The following is a 21405-nucleotide window of genomic DNA, read 5'->3' on the forward strand; positions in this document are numbered from 1 at the left end:
GCAAACCTTCTTGAGTTGTACAGCATCAACAGAATTGCCCCTAAGAACTAAGAAAGGCAAAGCAAGCCAGCTGAATAAAAAAGATGGAAACATAACTGTAGACATGAGCAATGGAGTATGTGAACCACTCACTTCTCAAAATAACTGTGGTCTCCCGCATTTGCATTACATTTCTCTGTAACTGGGGTTGATCAACATCTTCACTAGTCATGCTGGCTATATGCTACCTCCAGTATCAGAGGCAGTGTACCTATGTATACCAGTTGCTAAGGAACAGAGGGAGGGTGCTTTTGCTCTTATGTTCTGCTTGGGGACATCTCATGGACTTCTGAATAGCTCTGCTTGAATGGAACACTAGGCAAAATAATCCTTTTCCCTGCTCTTCTTATGTCCTTACAATTGCACATAATAAAAAGAGCCCTGTTGCAGACTGGAAACGGCGCTTTGACTCTGGGACCACATGGACCACTCTTTGGATTCTGCAGGGGTGTGACATGCAGTGAAACTGCCTCACCCCCCATTCTGAGTGTGCCGTTTGAGCTGCAGTGGAGGGGCCAAATATTACAATGTCTTTACAGTGCTCATGGCTCGGTCTTTCTGTTCATTGTGCACTGTTTTCTAATGAGATGTTGTCCAACAATACAGAGAATTGCTTTCTTCCTCTTTTGAGCAAAGTTCACACAATCTGTTGATAGTTTCTCTATCCTTTCTCACCAGAGTGTGTGTTCCTGGATTCCTAGACTTTGGGCATTCTCTTTTAGGTGCTTTTATGTCACTCTTGGGGTCTTAACAGTGTCTCTGGTGTAAACAGAACATCTTTACAGTACTATGTAATGGGAAAATTCTTCCAGATATTTCATAAACTTAGACCTCCACAGCAGCCTAGTGCTAATATATCCCATCAGTATAATAGCAACAGTAACACAGAGAAAATATGGAGTGTCTGAGATTAACACTCTATATGTAACAGCAAGGACTGTGGTATCCCTCTGCCATAAAAAGGCCACATCTACTATGAAGACAGAACCCTAAGCTCAAACCAATGCGTTCATATACAAAAGGGAAAAAAAAGTGATCAGATATAAAGTAGTTCCTGATAAGAAGTGATTTGACAGGAAGAATTTTGTCTTGCAGCTGAAAAGCTTTATTTATGTAAGTACTTGTGCGCATTTCCATTTTACACCCTGCAAAATGGCTCACAACCAAGAAAACAATACAATTCATAAATATATTAAATGGCCCCCAGGAACCTCCTTAAGATCTATTAATGCAAGCATAAATCAAAACAGAAAATAAAGACAAACAGAAAACAAGCAATACCAGTAAAACATCTATTACTATATAACCAATGAAATTAGCCACCAAAAGCAATAAAATGGCAAAAGGGAAAAAGAAAAATAGCAGAGAGCTGGTCTATAATTCAAGAGTAAGCACTTTAAATTGTCCCTTTAATCAAAGTGGTAGCCAACACAAGTTTTTTAAATTTGGTGAAATAAGATCAAAGTAGCAAGCTGTCATCTAGACTATTTGAAGTAACAGACTTCAAATGCATCCCCATATATTGCCCATTAGAGAACCCTAACCTAGATACTACTAAAGCACGGATAGCTTTAGATACCGAAAAGCCATTTATCTGTTCTTTAAAAAGAAATAAGAGGAGAGGGCACTTTGAAGAAGGCAAAAGGAGACATGGACATGGGTAAGCAAAGTGAGTAACTTTCTGAAAACTCCTTGGTCTGCCAACCTTATATGACAACTTTTCTTATAAGCAATTACAGTTTCCAAAATCATTTGGCAAGGTTAATATGATACAGCCAAATTACCTTGAGGTGACTTTTCCACTTTCAAAAATGAATTAGCCCTTGAGGTGCATATATGAAGTGGGTAAAAGCGGTCAGCTGTTCACTGCAAAGGTTTAAAATGAAGACCTTTAAGAGAAAGGCTATAGGTATAGTGTGAAACCCTAAATGGTTTTAAAGTGGCACTTTCAGAGGATCAACTACCCCATAATGTCTCAAGGCTAAACAAGCAGGAAAGCCTTGAAGTCAGGATTGAGGTCTAAAATGGGGAAGAAATGAAACCAAGTTTTAGAAAACCACAGCTATCTGGTGTTAGTGCATATTTGCATGCTTACCTTTGTAGAATGAAGTCCTACAAAGGAAGGAAAGGAAGTGGGAGTGTCTTCCTCTGTAAATTCGTGAAGCCGAATGACCTTTTTAAACTATATACGCACAGTAAAACAGAACATGTAAACTGAATCATCATTAATTTTCACAGCACAATGAAACCCTCTGGCTCAAGTCCTCCACTTACTATGCTGTTTCCTGCCTGTGTGGTTAATGTCATTGCAGGGATAAAGTAATGAATGGTACTGATCACAACTCCGCTACAACTGGTACATTTCAAATTATTACACGCCTATTTTCTGGCTCCCTATTCAACAAAATTCTATAAAACATATAATGAACTTCATGCACTTAATTTGGATTTATTTATGTAGTAGATTTATATGATGCATAATATATTTAACTAGGAAGTCCTCCACTGATGATCTTAATGTTGACAGAGGTCTATAGTGGGGAAGACAATCTGCCAGGTAACCTGGCCCCAAGCTGTTCAGGACTTTGTGCATGCAAAAAGCAAGACCTTGTACGGCTCAGAATATGTATGTCTTCTTCCATTTCACTTGTTACAGAGAAACAGAGCTGGATAACATCAGCATACTGATGACACCTTACCCCAATACACTTAATGACTATCCCAATTTCATGTAAATATTAAATAGGACAACATGGTACCATGGCACACCTTGGCAGACAGCTGAAGTGTAGCCCCCTGACAGTACTTTCTAGAACAGTCCCTGCAAGCAGAACAACTGCAGTCCAGGTCTCCAATTCTCATCTTTGAATATAACCCAAAAGAATACTCTGAGTGCCAGTAGGATCAAACATCTGTCTCTGCACAAGAGGTCATCCATCAGGGCAACCAAAGCCATGTATGTCCCAACACCAGGCAGGCCTAAATGCAAACTGAAATGGGTTAACACATATCCTCCAAGAAGGTCTGCAATTGTTGTGTAAACAATATCTCTGGCACTTGGCACAGAAAAGGGGTAGTAGTAACTGCTTGGTAGTTTGTAGAAACTCCCAGATTCAGGGAGGGCTTTTTCAGGAAGGGATGTGCCACATACTCCTACAAGGTAGCAGGTACCACTTCATTACAATATTCATTGTAAACTGTTCCGAGTGTGGTGTGCTGAGGGAATGGTATGGAAAATTCTTAAATAAATAAATAAAATGTCTCTTCCTGGATCCCTTCCACCAATGCACCAACCACAAGTGGCTCAAATTTGACAGGATGGGCAAGGGCCTATGGGCAAGTGATAGACAAGGCCTAGGCCTCAAAAGCTGAAACTGATCCTACACAATCAAACCAGATGGCACATTGGACTCCTTATCAGCTACTGAACAAACAGTGTTAGAGCATCTTGAAATTATTTAACACTTAAACAGAAATTTTTGTTTGGTGAACCAGTCCACTTCCAACTCATTAATAAATAAGCTTACTTAGCCAGTTTTAAATTTGTTAAACAGTGATGACAGGCATTCTGCTTGGTGCGTTACTAGTACTTATTCTCATGAAAGGGAGGAGGAGGAGTTTGTACTGAAGATGAAATGCAAAGTTCTCTTCTGGTAGTAGTCTTCTTTCTTCCACCTTACCACGGGATCCTTTTTCACTGGGAGATTAAATCAGTTATTGAAGTTAGAGGTATCAATTGCAGGCAGGCACAGTACCCACACAGATGAAAATGCCAGGCATTTTTTTTTCCCCTCCAGGAACCCAACCAAGTTGCCAAAGCATTGGGACTGTGTGCCTTCAGCTCTGTGCTCAAGCTAGTAGCATGCCCATTTGTTGAATTTGTTTTTTGGATTCTTTGTTGAATCTGATAGAAAAGAATTTGCTTAAAAGAAAAAAATATTCTGAAGAAAATCCAGGAAATTGGTGAGTGGTGGTGGTAGGGGTTTACGTTCTTATGTATTCCTTCCTGTCTTATACTGCACAGTATAACCTCATCTCAGGCAGCCTCTCCAGCTTTCCCCACTCAGCCAAACCACAGTGTAAGACCTCATGAGTTCTCTGCTCCCCCAGTGGACTTTCTTCAGAGGGATGGAACACTGTGCAACAGAAAGGAAGAAAAACCATGCACAGCACCTTCAGGGATGCCATAACCACAAAATAAGCTCAAAAGTAAAACCCAAAAGAGTAGAAATGAGGCAGGATGAGAATGAGATGGAAAAACAAACTTTTTTTCTTGGAGGAAGATGATTTTGATGAATTAGGGAACAGATTTTGGCATAGGACTAACTGGAACCATTAAAATGGAGGTTGGCTGTATAGCGTTTGACCAAATTAGTGTATAGAAGCAAAATAATATTTGGTGTGTTGAACAGATCAGCCCCGAGTTCAAGTAGGTAATGTATGAAAAAAGGTTCCCTTAATGCGTTGATCTTTCTAATGTAATTAATTCACACCAGTCTTCCATGCCTTTCACTAAGAAAGAGGCCCTTTTTTTCTTAATACAGAACAGCCTTTAGTGATTTGTTAAGCTATTTAACACAGTAGAGGAAAATAATTTAGAATAGATTTGTGTGAATGGAACTTTCAGAAATCTCTAAAACAGTTTATTAAAGGTGTATGTCTCCAAGGGGGAGATGGCCCAGCATAGCAATTAGACCTTCTGAGCTGCAGCAGCCCTGCCAAGTTGGCCATTCTGTGAAAGCTTTTATTTCACAAAGTGTTATTTTTAAGATTAAGAATTCGCATACTAATCTGAAGTGCCAAGTAAAATATGGTAAGGATAATTTTAGCTTGTGTGGGAGATGGCATTTCAATTGCCCTGCTACTTTAGTGCTGAAATATATTATTTCTGTGCAGAATGTATCTACATAGTCCTATATTAGGCAGTGTGATTATACCATTTTAATTTAAAAAACAATTAATAATTTGCTTATTGGTCTGCATGAATAATGTGCATGCTGTGTCACACAGACATGCCTTCCTGTGCTTGAACAATCAAAGATGAATGGTGCAAGCATAAGAGATGTTCCTTGAAAGACCCCTGTCGGAAAAAACTGAATCTCTGAGAGACCATTAATGCACTATATACAGTCATTGTGTTTCCATTTCTAACCCCTCCACAAACTGTTCAGACCCATGCTTCCACCAAACCTGGCTTGATTACTTCTCCAAGCAGTATCCAAGAGACCACTTAAAGTGTAGCCATGGAGTCTTGTTCCATGCAGTCATGTTTTCATGTATAGCAACTTGTGACCATGATCTGGCCAGTTTCCACTGTGGAAACACATCTAGGTGATGCATACAAACTGCCTGCTTCACAACTTACTTCAAGCCATCTTTGTTTTGTGAAAGAGTGTTCACATGATCATATTTAAAATAGCCTTCTTGCCATGATTGTTGCGTTGTCACTACTTGGAAATAGGAATTCATCATGATGTGATGAAGATGAATATTTTGTTTTACTAAGGGTCTAGGCTTCTTCAAGCCACTTTGTAGCTTGTCTTGAAATGATAACAAGATCCTTGGCCATGTAGCCCACCTTATCTATCTTTGACCTTGAAACTCATTTCATCCACTTCTTGTCTCTAGATCTCACTTTCTACCAGTCTTCTCATTCCTTAACCAAGTACTTCCCATCTGGAGCAAGGACTTCTCAGACTGACCTCCAGGGTTATTTGGCGTGGGCAACCATTACTCTGACTTCCATTACCATAGTAGTAGATCTGCATTCGTGTAGGAGAGAAGCATAGGAAGAAAGCAGTAAGGAATAAAGAGAGTGGCTAGTAAATCTATCCTTCAGAAAGCTCTGGATAAACATAGCAGTTTTCTCTGCCCTGCCTCTTCTCACGCACACACATACATATACTCTAAGGCTGCAGGGTACTGAGGACACACAATGTGGTGCCTGTGGTCCTGATGCAACCATGAATACCTTTATTAACATCTGCCAGGTACCCTATCCTGTTCTTTGAACTTCATCCCTATAATGACTCTACCCTATCATCATCATCATCCAACCCAACCTTAAAATGATTCTCAGGATTTTTTACAGCAAGTAAATTACAAGATCCATTAATACAAGATACAAGATACATTAAAATGCAATATAAAACAAAGTACAAAAATTCAAAACAGAACAAAATAAAATTAGCTACATGAGACAATAAGCACAACAATTTACAAAATTTATAAAGTTTCTAAAGCAATACCCTACACTCTTGATGAGCAATTTTACTCAGTCCCAGCTTCTAAGATCTTGCCCCTGCTCTCCATTTATTTCTGCCCAGAGGCAGATCACTCTTCACCCCCACCCATGGTCCAGCCTGATGCCCATCTTCCATGGTATGATGAACTTTGTTTTGCTGCATTACTCACTTTAGAAACTCTGTTCTGATTCATGCTACTTGGTCACATCCAGAGCCTTCCTAGCTGGTGTTCCAGGACCATGGGGTATCTGGCCACTGCAGTATTAATTCTCATGACTTCACATAAAAAAGCAGTAGGTCTGTTTTTTCTACTTATCACTTTCCCCTTGCTTCACCGTGGGCAATCTAGTAGCTTTTAAATCCCACCTGATGTACATACAGACATTGGCTCCAAATGAATTTTCACTGTTTCCCTTTTAGTCTTTCCATGTTCATCTGGAAAACATAGTCACATTACCAGAATTTTATCCCTGGGTATTCTCATCTGATCTCTAAATGGAGCCTAAGCCAGAGGAGATGGATGAATCTCTACGGTTCACTCCTTGCTAATCTTGCCAGTACAGCAGGACATTGAAATCCAGCCTCAAGATGAATTTCTTGACAGCAGCAGAAAGAGAAGGGGAGGCTCTTTCATTTTAGATTTCGACACAGGGAGCTCTTCACTGTGCAGCGTTGTCACCTTGGGAAATGTGAGTCTGTGTGCCACTCCCAGAATAATAAGAAGGAAAGGGCATCCAAAGGGTATTGGTGCCGGCAGGGTGATGTACAAGGAAAGAAAAATCACTAAAACAGAGCATGTGGTGTCTGATTTGCTTGTAGTTGTTGTCTCTTTCCCAGGAAACAAGAGACAGAGACAGAATGCAGACTTCTGTAAGGCTCGTTTTTCTTCAAGAGTATCTGTTCAGTCTCTTTCCTTCTATTAGTCATTACCTAGCCACTAAGTCTTCCAATAGTGCCCTTCCAGGCCCTCCTTGTAAGGAGCCCACCTTAAGTGACCCCAAAAGACAATGTATTTTTGACCACAGTGCTTTTCTATCTCCAGTGAAAGAGTGGGCCCTGGAATGCTCTTATTGTGCAGACTTATTTTAGTTTTCTTTTACTCCATGATTTTGGGCTCTTCCATGTCTTTTTTTTAAACAAATGTTAATTGCAATGTATGCAGTGTGGCTGAGCATGGGAATATTTTGCATGTGAGATAAGTGAGGCAAAGGAACCAAAATGATACCTTGATACCTTGGTACATAGGCTTAAATACCTTTCAGACCTATTCAGACAATGCTAGAAAGGTGAATGAATACAGGCTTGTAGCCATAGGCCTTATCACCAGACCGTATGTCTGCATGATGGTGCTTCTGAGCCTGTAACACACTGTGATCAGGAACTTTGCAAAGGGTTTGTGGTAGGGTATCCTTTACATGTACCCTTGCATGCACTTAGTGTGTCAGGGCTGCACAATTCAGGTGGTCTAGCAACCCCAACTGCCTATTTTTGCTGCTGTGGATGCCAAATTTCTGCACCCTGAAGCTGGGGGTCACACTCATTGCATTGAAGATTGTGAGAATTTTGGTTTTGCTTGCATAACATGCAAGCATGCTCAGGAGCTCCAAAGACAATCACAAGCATGTCTTCACTGAAATGAATTGCAAATTTTGAACATTTGCTTTCATTTGTCTCATTTCTGATTCCCACTTTGATCAGTGCAGATTTCCTAATTAGCGCACATTTACTTGGTGGACCAAATCTGTTGTGCAGATGTCCCATTCAACCATTTCTCAATTTGCACAAGTTTCCTATTCATGCAGAGCAAGCAGCAGCTGCAAGCACCACTAGGAAGTGGGCCCAGGGCCACAGGCAACAAACTGATGTTTGGAGAATCCTAGTGATCGCGGCCATGACTTGTTTGCTCATCCCCACTCCCAACCCAGACAACCTATCCAGAAAGACACCATGGCTGGTGTACTAAAAGACACCAAGAAGCCAAGGAGAATCCACCATGTTTCACTCATCTCTCCCTCTCTCACTTCTCTTTCGACAAAGGCTCTCCCCAGTGCTCTTTTTGTAAAAAGAAAAGAAAAGAAAAAGGTGCCGGAACTCACATCACCGGCAGTAAGCGTGCGACCGCACACACAGCGGAACCTCCCGTCCCAAGCGGAGAGCAGCGCCCTCACTATCTCACTATCAGATAGCAGATAGCAGACACAAAAGCAGCCTGCAGGCACTATGTTAATGAAGTTTGCTGCTGATCTGCTAGGATTCAAAATCACTTCGTGAAATCCATTGGGAAAAAAAGGTGCCGGAACGCCGTTCCAGTGCGTTCTATGACAAAAAAAACCCTGGTTCTCCCACTGAAGATCCTCCCAGCTACCTGCTGAAGCACCTTTCCTTGGAGTAAGATGCTGGCCACTGACCAATTGTTAGACATTAACAGTGGCTTAATTACCACCTCCTTCATGGAAGCCAGTACAGTTGTATTGAAACAGATCTTGCTCTGGACACTTCTACTAATGCAACTGGTATCCAAATCATGGCTAATTTGAATGCCTTTATCTTCAAAATGCCATCCAAGCTTGTCCCAATGTGCTTCTGAGACTTATATTAGCTTTCTCCCTGGTCTGGTTTGCAGCAGGCCATGATTCACTTTCTTTCATGACCCACAGACAATAGACATTGCAATTACAAAGAGAGGTGATGACCATTTCATTTTAAATGGGGTGGTGGTATATTTGTATGCTGCCTCATAGCCCATAGGGTTCTCTGGACAGCTTACAATAAAACAGACATAGCACAGTTACTGGAATTCAATCTGGAAGGGAAAATTTCTTTTAATTACCTTACCATTGGAAAGTTTAGTCTGACTTGAAAATTCCATGCTATTGAACTGGAAGGAACAATAATCTGAACTCCAACTTTTGTGAAATACAAAAACTGTTTCTAGGATTAATATCTGAACAAGCATCATAAGTAAATGTTTTTGAGCAATATTTCCAATGAAGGTAACATCTCTTATATTAAAGTTAAGGTACATCTTTTTGCTTCTGTTTGTTCGTATTTAGATGTTGCATGTATAAGTTTTCAATTTTTTAAATTTATATTTGTGTGCTTGTTTTCAAATGTCTCAAATGTACAGTTTTTGTGAACTGCATCACATATTTTGGATATGTATGGATTTTGATGGCAAACTCCATCTGGCTTCATATTTAGCTTCAGGAAGGATGCATTTGGTAAATTCACATGGAAATACAAACAGAATGAAATTCTCCCCCATCTCTACCCGAGACATGGCATCTGAATAGGGCTATTCACTCAACTTTATTTGTCATGTACAGGAATCACTTTTCTTTCATATACTACAAATATTTTCACCAGAAAGTAACTTCAGATTTCAGCATTTGTTGCTAGGGAACAGTAGGTTTTCACACTGAAAAAGTGAATAGTTTCCCACAAAAATCACAGAAGTGCATGCTGGGAATATCTGCATTTCAGTTTACTGATAAATCAAGGCTTCTGAATTTATATCAGGTATCAACTCCTGGATGTCATTTTTGTATCTTCTTTTTTCTTTGCTAGCATTAACAAAGGACCAAAATTCAATACGAAGCATACTGGATGCACTCAGGCTGTCAGAAGTTATGTGACAGATCTGTTCCATTGATCCATTTATGTTTATTTTTACAGTGGCTCAAAAAGGGGGGAGGCAACATTACACATTATGATGGTGAGCTTTGGGACACTGCAAGTGAACTATTGTTGTTCCAAAAAGACATCGACAGATATCCTTCTATTAGCCTAATATAATCCTTTATCATCCTTTAGTTTACAGTTTAATCCTGTATGATGAGGATTCGGATTTTGAGCTTCGTCCTGGCTAATATGTTCAGTGCCAAGCTCTGCCTTACTTGTCTCTTAAACCCCCCAAAAGCCACTTGTGATTTGTTTCCAGGAGGCGGCAAAGCATCAGAATGCATGTGTGTGATTTTTATGCTTCCCTCACTGTCTTCCTGGAGTGTTCACAGTTCTGAAGTGTGGGGCAGGCCTTTTTGAATGTCCTGCTTTGAATTTTAGCATCAGTTCTGGATTGCAATGTTGACCAACAAGATTTATGGAGGTACCTGAATTTTATTGGATTGCTAGACTGACTCTCTCTCTCTCTCTCTCTCTCTCTCAAATATCATGAGGATATTGATGGAAGAATTGTCTAAGATTTGAAACAAAATGAATGGAAGGTGCAAATGGGCATAGCTGCCTCTATGCTATAAACATCAATATACCTACCAGCCATTTCTTGAAAGAAAATGGTACAGTTTTTCTTGATTATATAGATCAGAGGTGTAAAGCCTCAGGCCCAGGGGCAAAATCTTGTTCCCCTTGGATCCTAATTCAACCTTTCTCATTTCCTCTGACCAGCAATAATTTGTGGTTTCCCAGCTTGTATGCATTTTTACCCAATCATGAAAGCCTTCAAGATATGGGCAGGTAATAAACCTGCACCTTTAGTTTCAACAGAGCTGCTTTCCCTGCATATAAAATGATGGATGGTTCTGTCCTGTGATGTGGGAATAGCATCAGCAATCAAGGCAAGAAAAGAACTGGAGCCAGTGTTAAAAGTCCAGATTGTTCTGCTACTGCTGTGCAACAAGTCTTCAGGATAGACTGCCCTGCCGAGCAATCTTAGTGAAACATAATAAAGTAATATGGAAACATTCCCATTGTATCTCAAAATCCTGATGTCATTATTCAGAGGCAATCACCTGCCAAGCATTGCGGCATAGATCCTCTGCCCTTCTCCTTTTTCCTCTTTTAACACATGCTATTAGTAAGGCTCATTTCCATATATTTCCCCATCCAGCCAAATGAGGCTGTGTAAATGTAGAAAGATGTCTTTCATTTCAGTTTTATTATCAAATTGAGACCCCTTTTTTATTTTTGATTTAGTGGGAATGGGAAAACAATCTCTCTTTGTGGGGCAATAAAACTGGAAGGTTCATTTCCTTCAGTGTCTCGAGTGCTGCCTGCCCATCTTTGCCGCAACTTCAAATGAAAAGCAGACGTTACTTGGGACAATAAAGCGCTCAACCTCATCAGCTTTCAGCTCCTTCATCCTTTGCGGGGAAGTGGATTCCAGTGTTTTTCTGTCATGTCCATTAAAAAAATTTAAAAAAAACCCTGCTTTCACGGCTTTTACAAGAAAATGTCATTGTGCCTCTGGTACAAAAAAGGAGGAATCTAATTTCATTACAGTGAAGTGCCTGCCTCCCCATTACCGTCCATAAGAGCATAACAAGGCTGTTTTACAGAGTGTTAATAAAATCCAAAGGATGGAAGGAAGGAGCGTATTTCAGAAAGCCAAATTACTTTGGGCTACCGAGTTGCCTTCTCATTTCATCCTGGCCTCTGCCTTTTCCACAACCTAATTGCAGCATTTTCTGGGACTTGCTACCTGGCGTTCAGTGGCTGGCCGGCTTTTGTGTAGCTGCACATGAAACGGTGTGAGCTTTGGTCTTCATCCTTGCCAGTACTTAATTGCTTCCGATGGCCATATTAATCTCTGGAGGCTTTCAAATAAATGAAATATGAGCATTTATCTTTTATACCCATGTTTCCCCACTTCCACACAGCCTCCTCCCGGCATGAACTAGGAAACTAAGTGGGAAGGGATTGCCTTTGCAGTTCCTGACTCTTACTGATCAAAGGGGCAATATTCACCCACTCTTTCTGCTCCATGGCAGATCACAGGCCCTATCATTAACTGTGTGTCTCATCCACTTAGCAAAGTGTAAGGTCTTTGTCAGCTTGAATCAGTGTCACCATGTGAAGGTTCAAGAGAGCCTGGAGAAAAGCCCGACTGGCTCTGCCTTTCAGAGTTCATGCCATACAGCTAGAATTGGAAGGAAAGAGAGAGGGTTGTTTATGACTCGTGTCTACTTTACTCAAGTCAATTTGGGAGAGGAGCTGTGGGGAGAGGGAGTGAAATCTTTTGCTGCCATCCAGACAACTTTGTTACAAAGCTAAGATGTACGAGCTGCTAATGTGCACAACGCCCGACAACTCAGGCCTGGCAACTGACATGGAGGGGTGTTTATTTATTTAAAGGGTGTTTCATCCTGGTCCTAAGCCAATAAATAAATAAATAAAGGCTTCTGGAGCATTTTCTATTCAGTCAATAAAAACAAGTTCATCCCTTGCACCTCAGCTTAAAAGCTAAAAAGCCATTTCACAAAAATTAAAAGTGGTTGGAGAGGGAAGTAAAGAAAATCAGAAAGTGGACTTTCAGCATGGTTGGTAGAATGCCTCTGCTCCCCATCTTAGTTTTTTGTTATTTTCTCTTAGAAGGACTTTGTTAACCAAGTGGCTTATTTGGTGTCACTTGGCTCCAGCTCTGTATCAAACCCAGTCCAGTGCTGGCCTTTCCACTGGATGAATCCAAGAAGAGCAGTAACTTTTTTCCCTTGGTCAGAATGGGTTCTTTCCAGGAATAGTTCATCAGAAGGGGATTAGGCCTGCCAATATCTGAGAAACAGGTGCAGGCTGTTATGGGATTGTTTTGCATATGTACTGCAACAAGGTTCCCTGATCAATGGAAGGGGGTTGAATGTAGATTTCTCCCTGGACTGCACTAAGTATATCCATGGAGAGATTACAAAAGGCCTTTTCTTGACTTCTGAGAACAAAACAAAAAGCATCCTTCAAAGTCTTCACATTCTGTATATATACTGTATACTGTATATATACTTTATATTCTCTGTGTGTGTGTATACTGTAAAAGGTTAGTGCACTTTTTCAGTGTTCAATTAATTATTCACTACTTCTTGCTTATGCCAGTTAGACACAATTCAGAAATAAGAGCATTTTCACAGACAGAAGACCAAGTACACACGAATCCAATTTGGAAAGGATACCACACATTCATTCATTCATTCATTTGTTCAATCATTTTGCTTAGGTGTGCTTGAACTACTGTAGAGAGCATTCTTATGGGAGAAGGAGAAGATATCTGTGTATTGATTGACTTGCAGGGAACCATCTCTAGCAAAAGCTATCAAAGTGTTTCTGCATGTTTAAGCATTGCTCATGAAATTATAATGAGCTGCCTATAATCCTAAACAAAGCAAAACAACCCCCTTAGGAGAGGAAGAGATCATCTTTTGATATATTCACTTCCTCTCTACAGTGAAGCGTAGATATTGTTGTAATTGGATATTAATCCTCATGAAATACTCTCTCTGTGTGTCTGTCTCTCTTTCTCTGTCTCTCTTTCTCTGAGTTCATTTTCTTAAAAATATTTGATAGAATTTACTGAGCTATGATCCACTTTCTTAGGGCTTACATACAGCATGAGTGCACGTGTGAGTCTGTGTGTGTGTTATTCTGCAACGAAGGATGATCATTTGGCTAAAAAATGGCTGACCTTGCTTGTATTTGGACATGCACATGGTGGGCATGTCTTGAGTGGAGCCGACTGCAGCCGGGGGTCAGACTACATGGCCTGGGAGACCCCTTCCAACTCACTCTGTTTCTATCTTTCTATGTATCTGTAGAGGAACTTTAATCTTAGGGGATGTCAGTATGAAGAAACATCACTGACAGGCACTGTTGTTACCTAGAACTTTTCTTGTTGCTGTGTTGTATGAAATAAATGCAGTGGTTGTACTTTGGGAACTTGCATTACTGGTGGTGTTGCATGAATGCTTTCGCCCATATTTTTGTGGAGGACCTTCAAATGTTCCAAACAGTGTTAAGTGACCTTTGTATTAAATAGGCAGCTCAAGTGACCTTCTGTTAATGGGAAGCAAGTAGGGGAGGGTTAACAAGGCCTGGATCTTTCCAAAGGATTGCATGCTTGCAGCAGAAGGCAGGAGAAATACAGAGGGAATGTTTGCCTCCATACAACCCTTGTCCTCCAAAATGTGTGCAGCTGATTTTGGCCATCTAAATGTCTTTCCCTTCCTCATGGAGAGGAGCAGCTGTGAAGCACCACCAGGATTCCTTGGCCAGCAATGGTACTTCACCTCTCCCCTACCCCACTCACTTCCAGAACACCCCACACACATATGGGCTCCAACGATAAGCCCAGCCAGCATGGAAAGGACCGTAGCACCTGCAACAGTGCAGCAAGGAGCTTTCTGGCTTTGGAGACCCAGTTCTGATCTTGAAATGCATTTCAGAGGTCATAGCAGGCACTCTGACCTATCCTGTGGCCCCCCAGGCAATGTCAGGGACCCATGGATTCACTTAATTGAAATTACCCATGAGCATTCTTCATACACACACTTTTAGATATGTATGGACTAACACTACAGCAAGAATGCTGAACATCTTTCAGGCCAGGAGCAGAATCTCATTTTGGAGAAGCATCCTAGTGATGTGGGCACCAAACATTTTGCCTATTGTAACTTAAAGCTCATACTTCCAGTAACTTTGGATAAGTATTTCAGCCTTTTAGAACGTGGTTTAGAATGTGCGCCACGCATTTGCATGGTGTGGTATGGCGTGGCAACCTGCGCAAAACAGAGATGCTAGAGTTTAAGCCTAAGGCCTATAAATACTGTGAACACTGTTGCTTGCTCTTAGTGGCATAGCTATGTGCAGAGTGTTAGCTTGTACATTAATACCTTCTATCTGCCCACACTCGAGGCCTTCTGAAGTGAGTAATGGTTTGGGATCTGGCAGAAGCTTTTGTAGGCACGGCTCCTGCATCCTCCTAGCTTCACAGGGATGCAGTAGTCATTCCCAGTGCCACCCAAATCCCCCTGGCCTGCATCCTGACTGCTATCTCTGACCTGTAATTAGAGATACAATGAGGATGGCCCTGTGAGAGGGACAGTGGCGCACAGGGGACTATTTCCACGGTCAGGAGAGACTGGAGCCCCATCTCTGGAAGGAATCGAAGAGACTCTGCAAGCCAGAGGGTTCTGTCCCTGGTGCATTCCTAAAACTGTGCTACTACAAAGCTACATACTATTAATCTTCCCAAGAACAGAATGGAAATTGTATTTTCTTTTGCTATCTTTGGCAGGTAACCAATTTCAAATTATTAATCCTGCTTTATTATAGGGCAATCTTAGGCATGCTTACTCTGAAGGAAGTCCCACTAATTTCACTGGGAATCATTCATACTGTGCAAAGGACTACAGCTGTAGGAATAGATTACATAGATTTTAGATTATGTTGATCTCATCTCATGCAGCTGAGGCTTCTCTTACATTTACTGTTATGTAAGTGCACACAGCCACAGGACCATCCTGGAATGCCATGGTCCCAATCCAAATTCAGGCCACAGACTTACATGGGAATAAAATGTAAGACAAACCTCAACTGCATGCTGCACAACTATTGCCATATTGCGTCTTGTCCTCTAAAGTAAGAACCAACAACATATTCTTTCCATATAGATTGCATCTACATCTGACGCCCTACAGAGGCAGTCACCATGTGGTGTGAATCTAAGTAGATGTTATGGCACTTAGTTTCTTGAAATTGTCCATCTTTGCCCTTCGCAAAAGAAACAGTCTAGTCTATTCTGAAGTCCCACTGTGAAATACAAACAAAGAAGCTAAGTTTACAACAAGCTTTGTGATGGCTCTCTTTGAAAATTGGTCAGCTGTCTTTATTGTATCTTTTCCATCAAACCTTTTTACAAGGCAGGAAATGTCAAGACATGCTGGGGAGTAAAAGTTTAGACAGAGAATTGCACAAAATGTCAGGTTTTGGATAAAAAGGAAAAAAAGGGAAATGTCACAAATCACTGTGCTCAACTCCTCATTCAGCTGATAGCTTTGCTAATTATAGAGAATGTTCTGCACTTTCTCAGAATATCTCTTTCAAATATGATTACTTCATTCTGAACTTGTAGGAAATCCATACAGCAGCTTATCTTTAAAGAATGGTAAGTTCTTATACAAATACTTTATCTATACTAGGATGTGTAAGAGGGAGACAGAAACCTGTGCATGAGAAAGTTGCCAGTTATGAACTATTAAAGTTATAATTGAATAACACTCACTTTGGAGAGCTCTAAATGCTAAAATGGATCCTGTTTGAGGAAGTGTGTGCTGTCCTTTGTCCCATGTAAGTTTCTTATCAAACAGATGTTTCCATAGTGAATCAAAAATTGGTGTGGTACATGAGCAACAGGTACAAATGCTATGGCAGGCATACTACCTTCAACATCAGAGAGCAGAAAGTATGTCTTTCGACTAAGGGTGCTTACAAATGAAGCTTTTATTACGTAATGATTCTGCCTCAATTGCCAGATTTTAGTGGGAGATTCTGTGTTCCATCTGTTGCCACCTTCCATTTGTACCCCTTCCATATTTTCCCACTGCTTCTTGCATTGTTTTCATGCCACAGAAAATCTGTTGAGGCAGGAAAAGACAGAATAGCTGTACAATATCTTTCACTGATAACACCAGTAGCTGTCTGTCTGAGGGGCTCCCTCTGTCATTGGCCATGTACCTTTTAGCTCAACTAAATTTTCTTTGTAAGCAAGCCGATCAGATTTGTATCCTACATGGGGGCACATCTGTTAGCATGGTAGTATCATGACACCTGCCCGGTTGAATGGAGTTCTCTTCAGTTGGTCAGGTGCATATTTGTGCATGCACACGCAGGAAGAGGAAGCAAATAAGGCCAAATGGCAGTTAAATGGAGAAATTGCATACAATGGCCTTTGTTAATAATGGCTCCAATCCAGTTTAAGTTGGTGATAACTTAAGTTCCATTTGAAACCAATGGAAAAAATGAATTTCAGCCAAATCAAGTTTCATTATTTTCAATGGCACCTGCAGAAAGCTATCTTTAGCAGGAACCCAATCAGCCATATAATATCTTTTTTTCACAGCTGCTAGAAACCAAAATAAATAAAGCAGTGCCTCCTTCAGTAGCATCCAGATGCAAAGGATTTTTTAGAAATAAATTACTATGTCCTATTTATGTAGCGCCTTATATGCACATGATGCTTTACAAAGAACAGCTTTGACAAACCCATTCCCCAAGGGGCTTACAGTCTGAACTCGGTGAGTCAGATCATCAAAGCATTCAGCAGAACGAGTTGACTGGTTGGTCCAGGAAGTGGTGAATGTTCCAGGAGGAGGAGAAGGGATGGGGGTGCTGTGCCGGTTGCCTTGAAAGGAGTGGTGGTACATCCCCTCTTCAAGATGTCTACTGTAGACTCGGATCAGCATTCCTCAACTTGGCACCTTCCAAATGTGGTGGAGTACAGCTCCAATAATCCCTAGCCAGCATGGTCACTGGATTTTTCAGACCAACACATCTGAAGAATGCCAGGTTAGGAAGGATGCCAGGTTAGGATGCCAGGTTTTTTATTTTTGCCACCCAGCTGCAAATATTCCATTCCAGCTAGGTGACCAACTGCTGTGGCTCATGGATGAAGAGGGCCACTTGGCAGGCTTTCATGCTGCTGGCTGTGGGATCGTCTTGGGACAGGTCAGAGGGTTGCCAGTGGGAGGCACTGCGTTACTGTGATTCCTCCCCTCCCAGAGTAGCACCAGGATATGCTGAGTGTTTACTAGTAGGCAGCACCTTGTTCGTGCGTGTACAATGACAAGAAGTGCCTGGGCAGCTCACAAGCAAAACTGAAAAGGTCCAAATGCAAAAATAAAATCATAAACATGACAGCTACAACAGAATGAAAATAGAGGATAACCGATACAGGAAAAAACCCCATGGCGACATTCAAAACCATCAGAGAAAGGTTTGGACTTAGTCAGAGATTATTCTGTAAATGGAAGATCTGTCCTTTTTGCAATTATTATTTTGATAGATAACATTGCTGTTGTTTATATAGGTCCATCCCTGCAAATGGTGCTTTGCAAGAGTACTAATCAATAGACCTCTGCCCTGAGCAGCATACAATCCAAGATTACACATGTGGAAACAGAAAGGGGGAGCGGGAAAAGGAGAGAAGGCATCAGTGACTGTTTCAGCTTTGGCGTAGTGTTGTTGCAGGCTGTAGAACGTGGGAGCTGGCCTTGTACCAAAGGCCATGCGCTCATCTGTGGGCATATGCTCAAAGCGGGCATTATATTTTGATTGTTTGGAAGCTTAAAGACAAACAAACAAACATCCTTTAATTTACTTGCACTGTCTGGTGTTGGAAACATAAGGCTGAAATCCAACTTTCTAAGTAAAACCGTCCAGTAAGATGCCATTCAATTCATAGTATAGGAAAGGTCTACCAGTATTTGGACAAAGTCAGCAAGGGTGAAAAAAATCTATTAATATTGCATTGAAAATAGGCATGAACCACTCTTTGCATTGCACTATAAGATTTTTTGTCTGTTTACATGCAATGCATATATTCTCTGCATGCTACCTATCTATGCTCAGACATGCATTGTGTCATTTTCTGTAGTAAAATTCCTATTTCCCAAGTCTTGTGCTGGTGGGAGCCACACAATACCCAAATGTTGCCACAACCTACCATAACATAAGTATCCAACAAAGCACACCATTAACCTTTCCAGCTTTTCAAGTATGCCAGAAGGATGCATATCAATAATCATGCTATTATTTTCCTTCCCCAGGTCACCTGTTATGGCTGGAGGCCTGTTTGCAGTTAACAGAAAGTGGTTTTGGGATCTCGGTGGCTATGATCCAGGATTAGAAATCTGGGGAGGGGAACAGTATGAGATATCATTCAAGGTAAGCCATCTTTGTAGTACACAACTCGTATTTTTGTACAATATGGGAAGAGAAGAAATTTCTATCTCAAAGATCTGAACTAAAATGAGAAACATTCACCTGTTTTCTACTACAAGATGTAAGCAGCAGGCATCCTCAACTGGAATACCAGGAACAGGGTTGATGGAGGTGGGTGAAGAACTTGTCAAGATCAAATAGGCCCAGAGATATGAAGAGGTAAAGTTAGGCAACAGGCAAAGGTCAGATACCAACATGGCAGGACAAGGCAGGAAGTGAAGGCAAAGTCCCAAACAGGCAGAAATCAAAGTTGTTAGCAGTCTGGAGGCAGCCCCCAGATCAGGCACAAAAGTAGCCACCATAAAGACTTGCCCTGTGGTGGTCAGGACTGAGATGCTCCCTGTGAGTCCCAGCTGGTCTTAATGATTGCACAGATCCTCAGCCTGCAAGCATCCACAGGTCTGATACCAGTCCTGCAAAAATTTCCAATGTGGAGCATGTTGCCCTTTCTATGAGGCCACCAAAGGAAACTGAATCACTCTGCAGATCCTGACATGTGTATTTTTCCACTGGCTTTTTTCCTTCAACCAAAAGTAGCTTCAGAAGGCTTCACGTTTAAGTGGAAGAATAGTGGTAGAGAACTGCATAACCTATTTGCAACTTTTCTGCACAAAACTTGCCTCTGTCATTCCCATATGGGTTGTAGTATGGGCTCGATTTTTAATTGTTTGTTCATTTGTTCATTCATTCATTAGTTCACTTGTTCATTCATTCGTTTACGTTTGACACATTATAAAACAAATTCTCTAGATATTGTGCAAATTACAAGATCAGTTAAAAATTCACAGCGATACATTAGAAATCCAACTTACAACCCCTTTAGCGTTAGTGCGATTGGGGGGAGTTTTCAGCACTTTTGATGTGCAACTCTGTAGCCATTCCCAGCAACTCATGGTGAAATCACCTTGTTAGGTTGGACTTAAACAGGAAGCCACCATAGTATCAACTAGCCATGTGTGCAGAATCCACTCTGCACATGGTAGCCTGCCAGATACCCTCAGCTTGGTTCCCCAGACTCTAGCATGCTTTCTCTCTGCCCTAAATCCACTTTTCACTGAGTTTTCATGTAGGCATCCAGCAGGAAGCAAGGCCAAGCAAGTCCAGGAGGCCAGCTTGACACACACCCTCCACACACCCACTGTGCAAGCAAAGTTCAGACTTGCAGGCTTTGCATTCTTTGTGCAAAAAAAAAAAGTTCTGCTTGGGATAGTTTGCACAAAGAAGCTGCTGATTTCTGAGCATTTGCAAACTTGCTTTTGGCTTCACTCACTTCAGCACCAGGACCGAGAGGGAAAGAAACCTGGTGAGTGCAAGAGGGGCACTTTCTGGCTGATCTTTACACCTCTACTGTCAACAACTCCAAAAACAAGTCATGGGTTCACGGGGAGACTCATTCTTGAAAACTGGGCCAACCTGCAGAAACTGCACCAGGATTACCTGCAGAAACCATTACCAGGGTGGGCTCACCCATGGCAGGTCATCATGTCATATGAACCAGATCACAGAGGTGGGTATAGCACATTATACCCATTCTGGCTTGCCATACCAGGGGACACCTGAATCAGCTGTTGGGCACTGTGGTTCTCATTTCTCACCAGGTTCAGTCTGCTGCGTGTCCTGTTCTCAGTAAGCGTTTTCTTAGTCCATTTGCTTGTTGATTCTATTCCCACGGTGTGACCTTCTCTTGTTGCTCTTTTTCAGGACGTAAAAATGATACAATACCAAATGTGATATTTGGTATTGTATCATTTCCCTTCCCTACTCCCTCCTCCCCACAAAAAATGTTCTGACTCTTGATAACTCTCCTACCTGGACTCTTCTGTACTGTGCTATAGTTTTGCTATACTTCCTGTCTGCAACAGGGGATTACATTCATCTTCAAAAATCCTTTTAGTGCAGTTTAATCCAGGTGGTGCCTACTTTCTGTGTTACTGCTGAATAGATGCAGCAGGGCAGTCACTGCTGTTATGCATTTCTTCAAGCATCAACGGGGCATGAAACAAGTCCTTCCTTGCTAATATGTGCATATGCATGCACAGAGCGAGAGAAGAAGATGCACTGAATGAATTGCACAGAAGGTACCAGGGGACGTCTGCACTTCAGACTGCCAACATATATTTGAGGGTGTTTTCAGCAGAATCAAAATGACCTGCATGAACTGAACTGATATCATGTAACTCTGAATCAATTCCATACTAAAAGGAAACAAAGCTGAAAGACAAAAGAAGCCTGTGAGGTAAATGGATGGACAGTTTGCTTAGAGTACATCAGTTTGTACTCTGTATTGTTAGGGTGTTTCAGAGATAAATGAACACTCCCTCTTGTGCCTCACAATTCTGACAGGAGACCTAAAGATTGCATTATCCCATTTCCTATGTCCCTGTTATTTGTCATTGGAAGGAAT

At 41.3% G+C, this 21405-nt stretch overlaps 1 protein-coding gene across 1 annotated transcript in view; it reads left to right on the plus strand.

Moving 5' to 3' along the window:
- GALNTL6 (polypeptide N-acetylgalactosaminyltransferase like 6) overlaps positions 1 to 21405 on the plus strand; it is a 541487-nt gene that overhangs the window by 462649 nt on the left and 57433 nt on the right. The window contains exon 7 of the mRNA XM_044430819.1: positions 18827 to 18944. Coding sequence (XP_044286754.1) covers positions 18827 to 18944 — 118 coding nt within the window. The remainder of the gene's footprint in view (positions 1 to 18826; positions 18945 to 21405) is intronic.

The sequence above is a fragment of the Varanus komodoensis genome, unplaced genomic scaffold (assembly GCF_004798865.1).
Source record: "Varanus komodoensis strain SLA01 unplaced genomic scaffold, ASM479886v1 scaffold21, whole genome shotgun sequence".
Classification (NCBI taxonomy): Eukaryota; Metazoa; Chordata; class Lepidosauria; order Squamata; family Varanidae; genus Varanus; species Varanus komodoensis.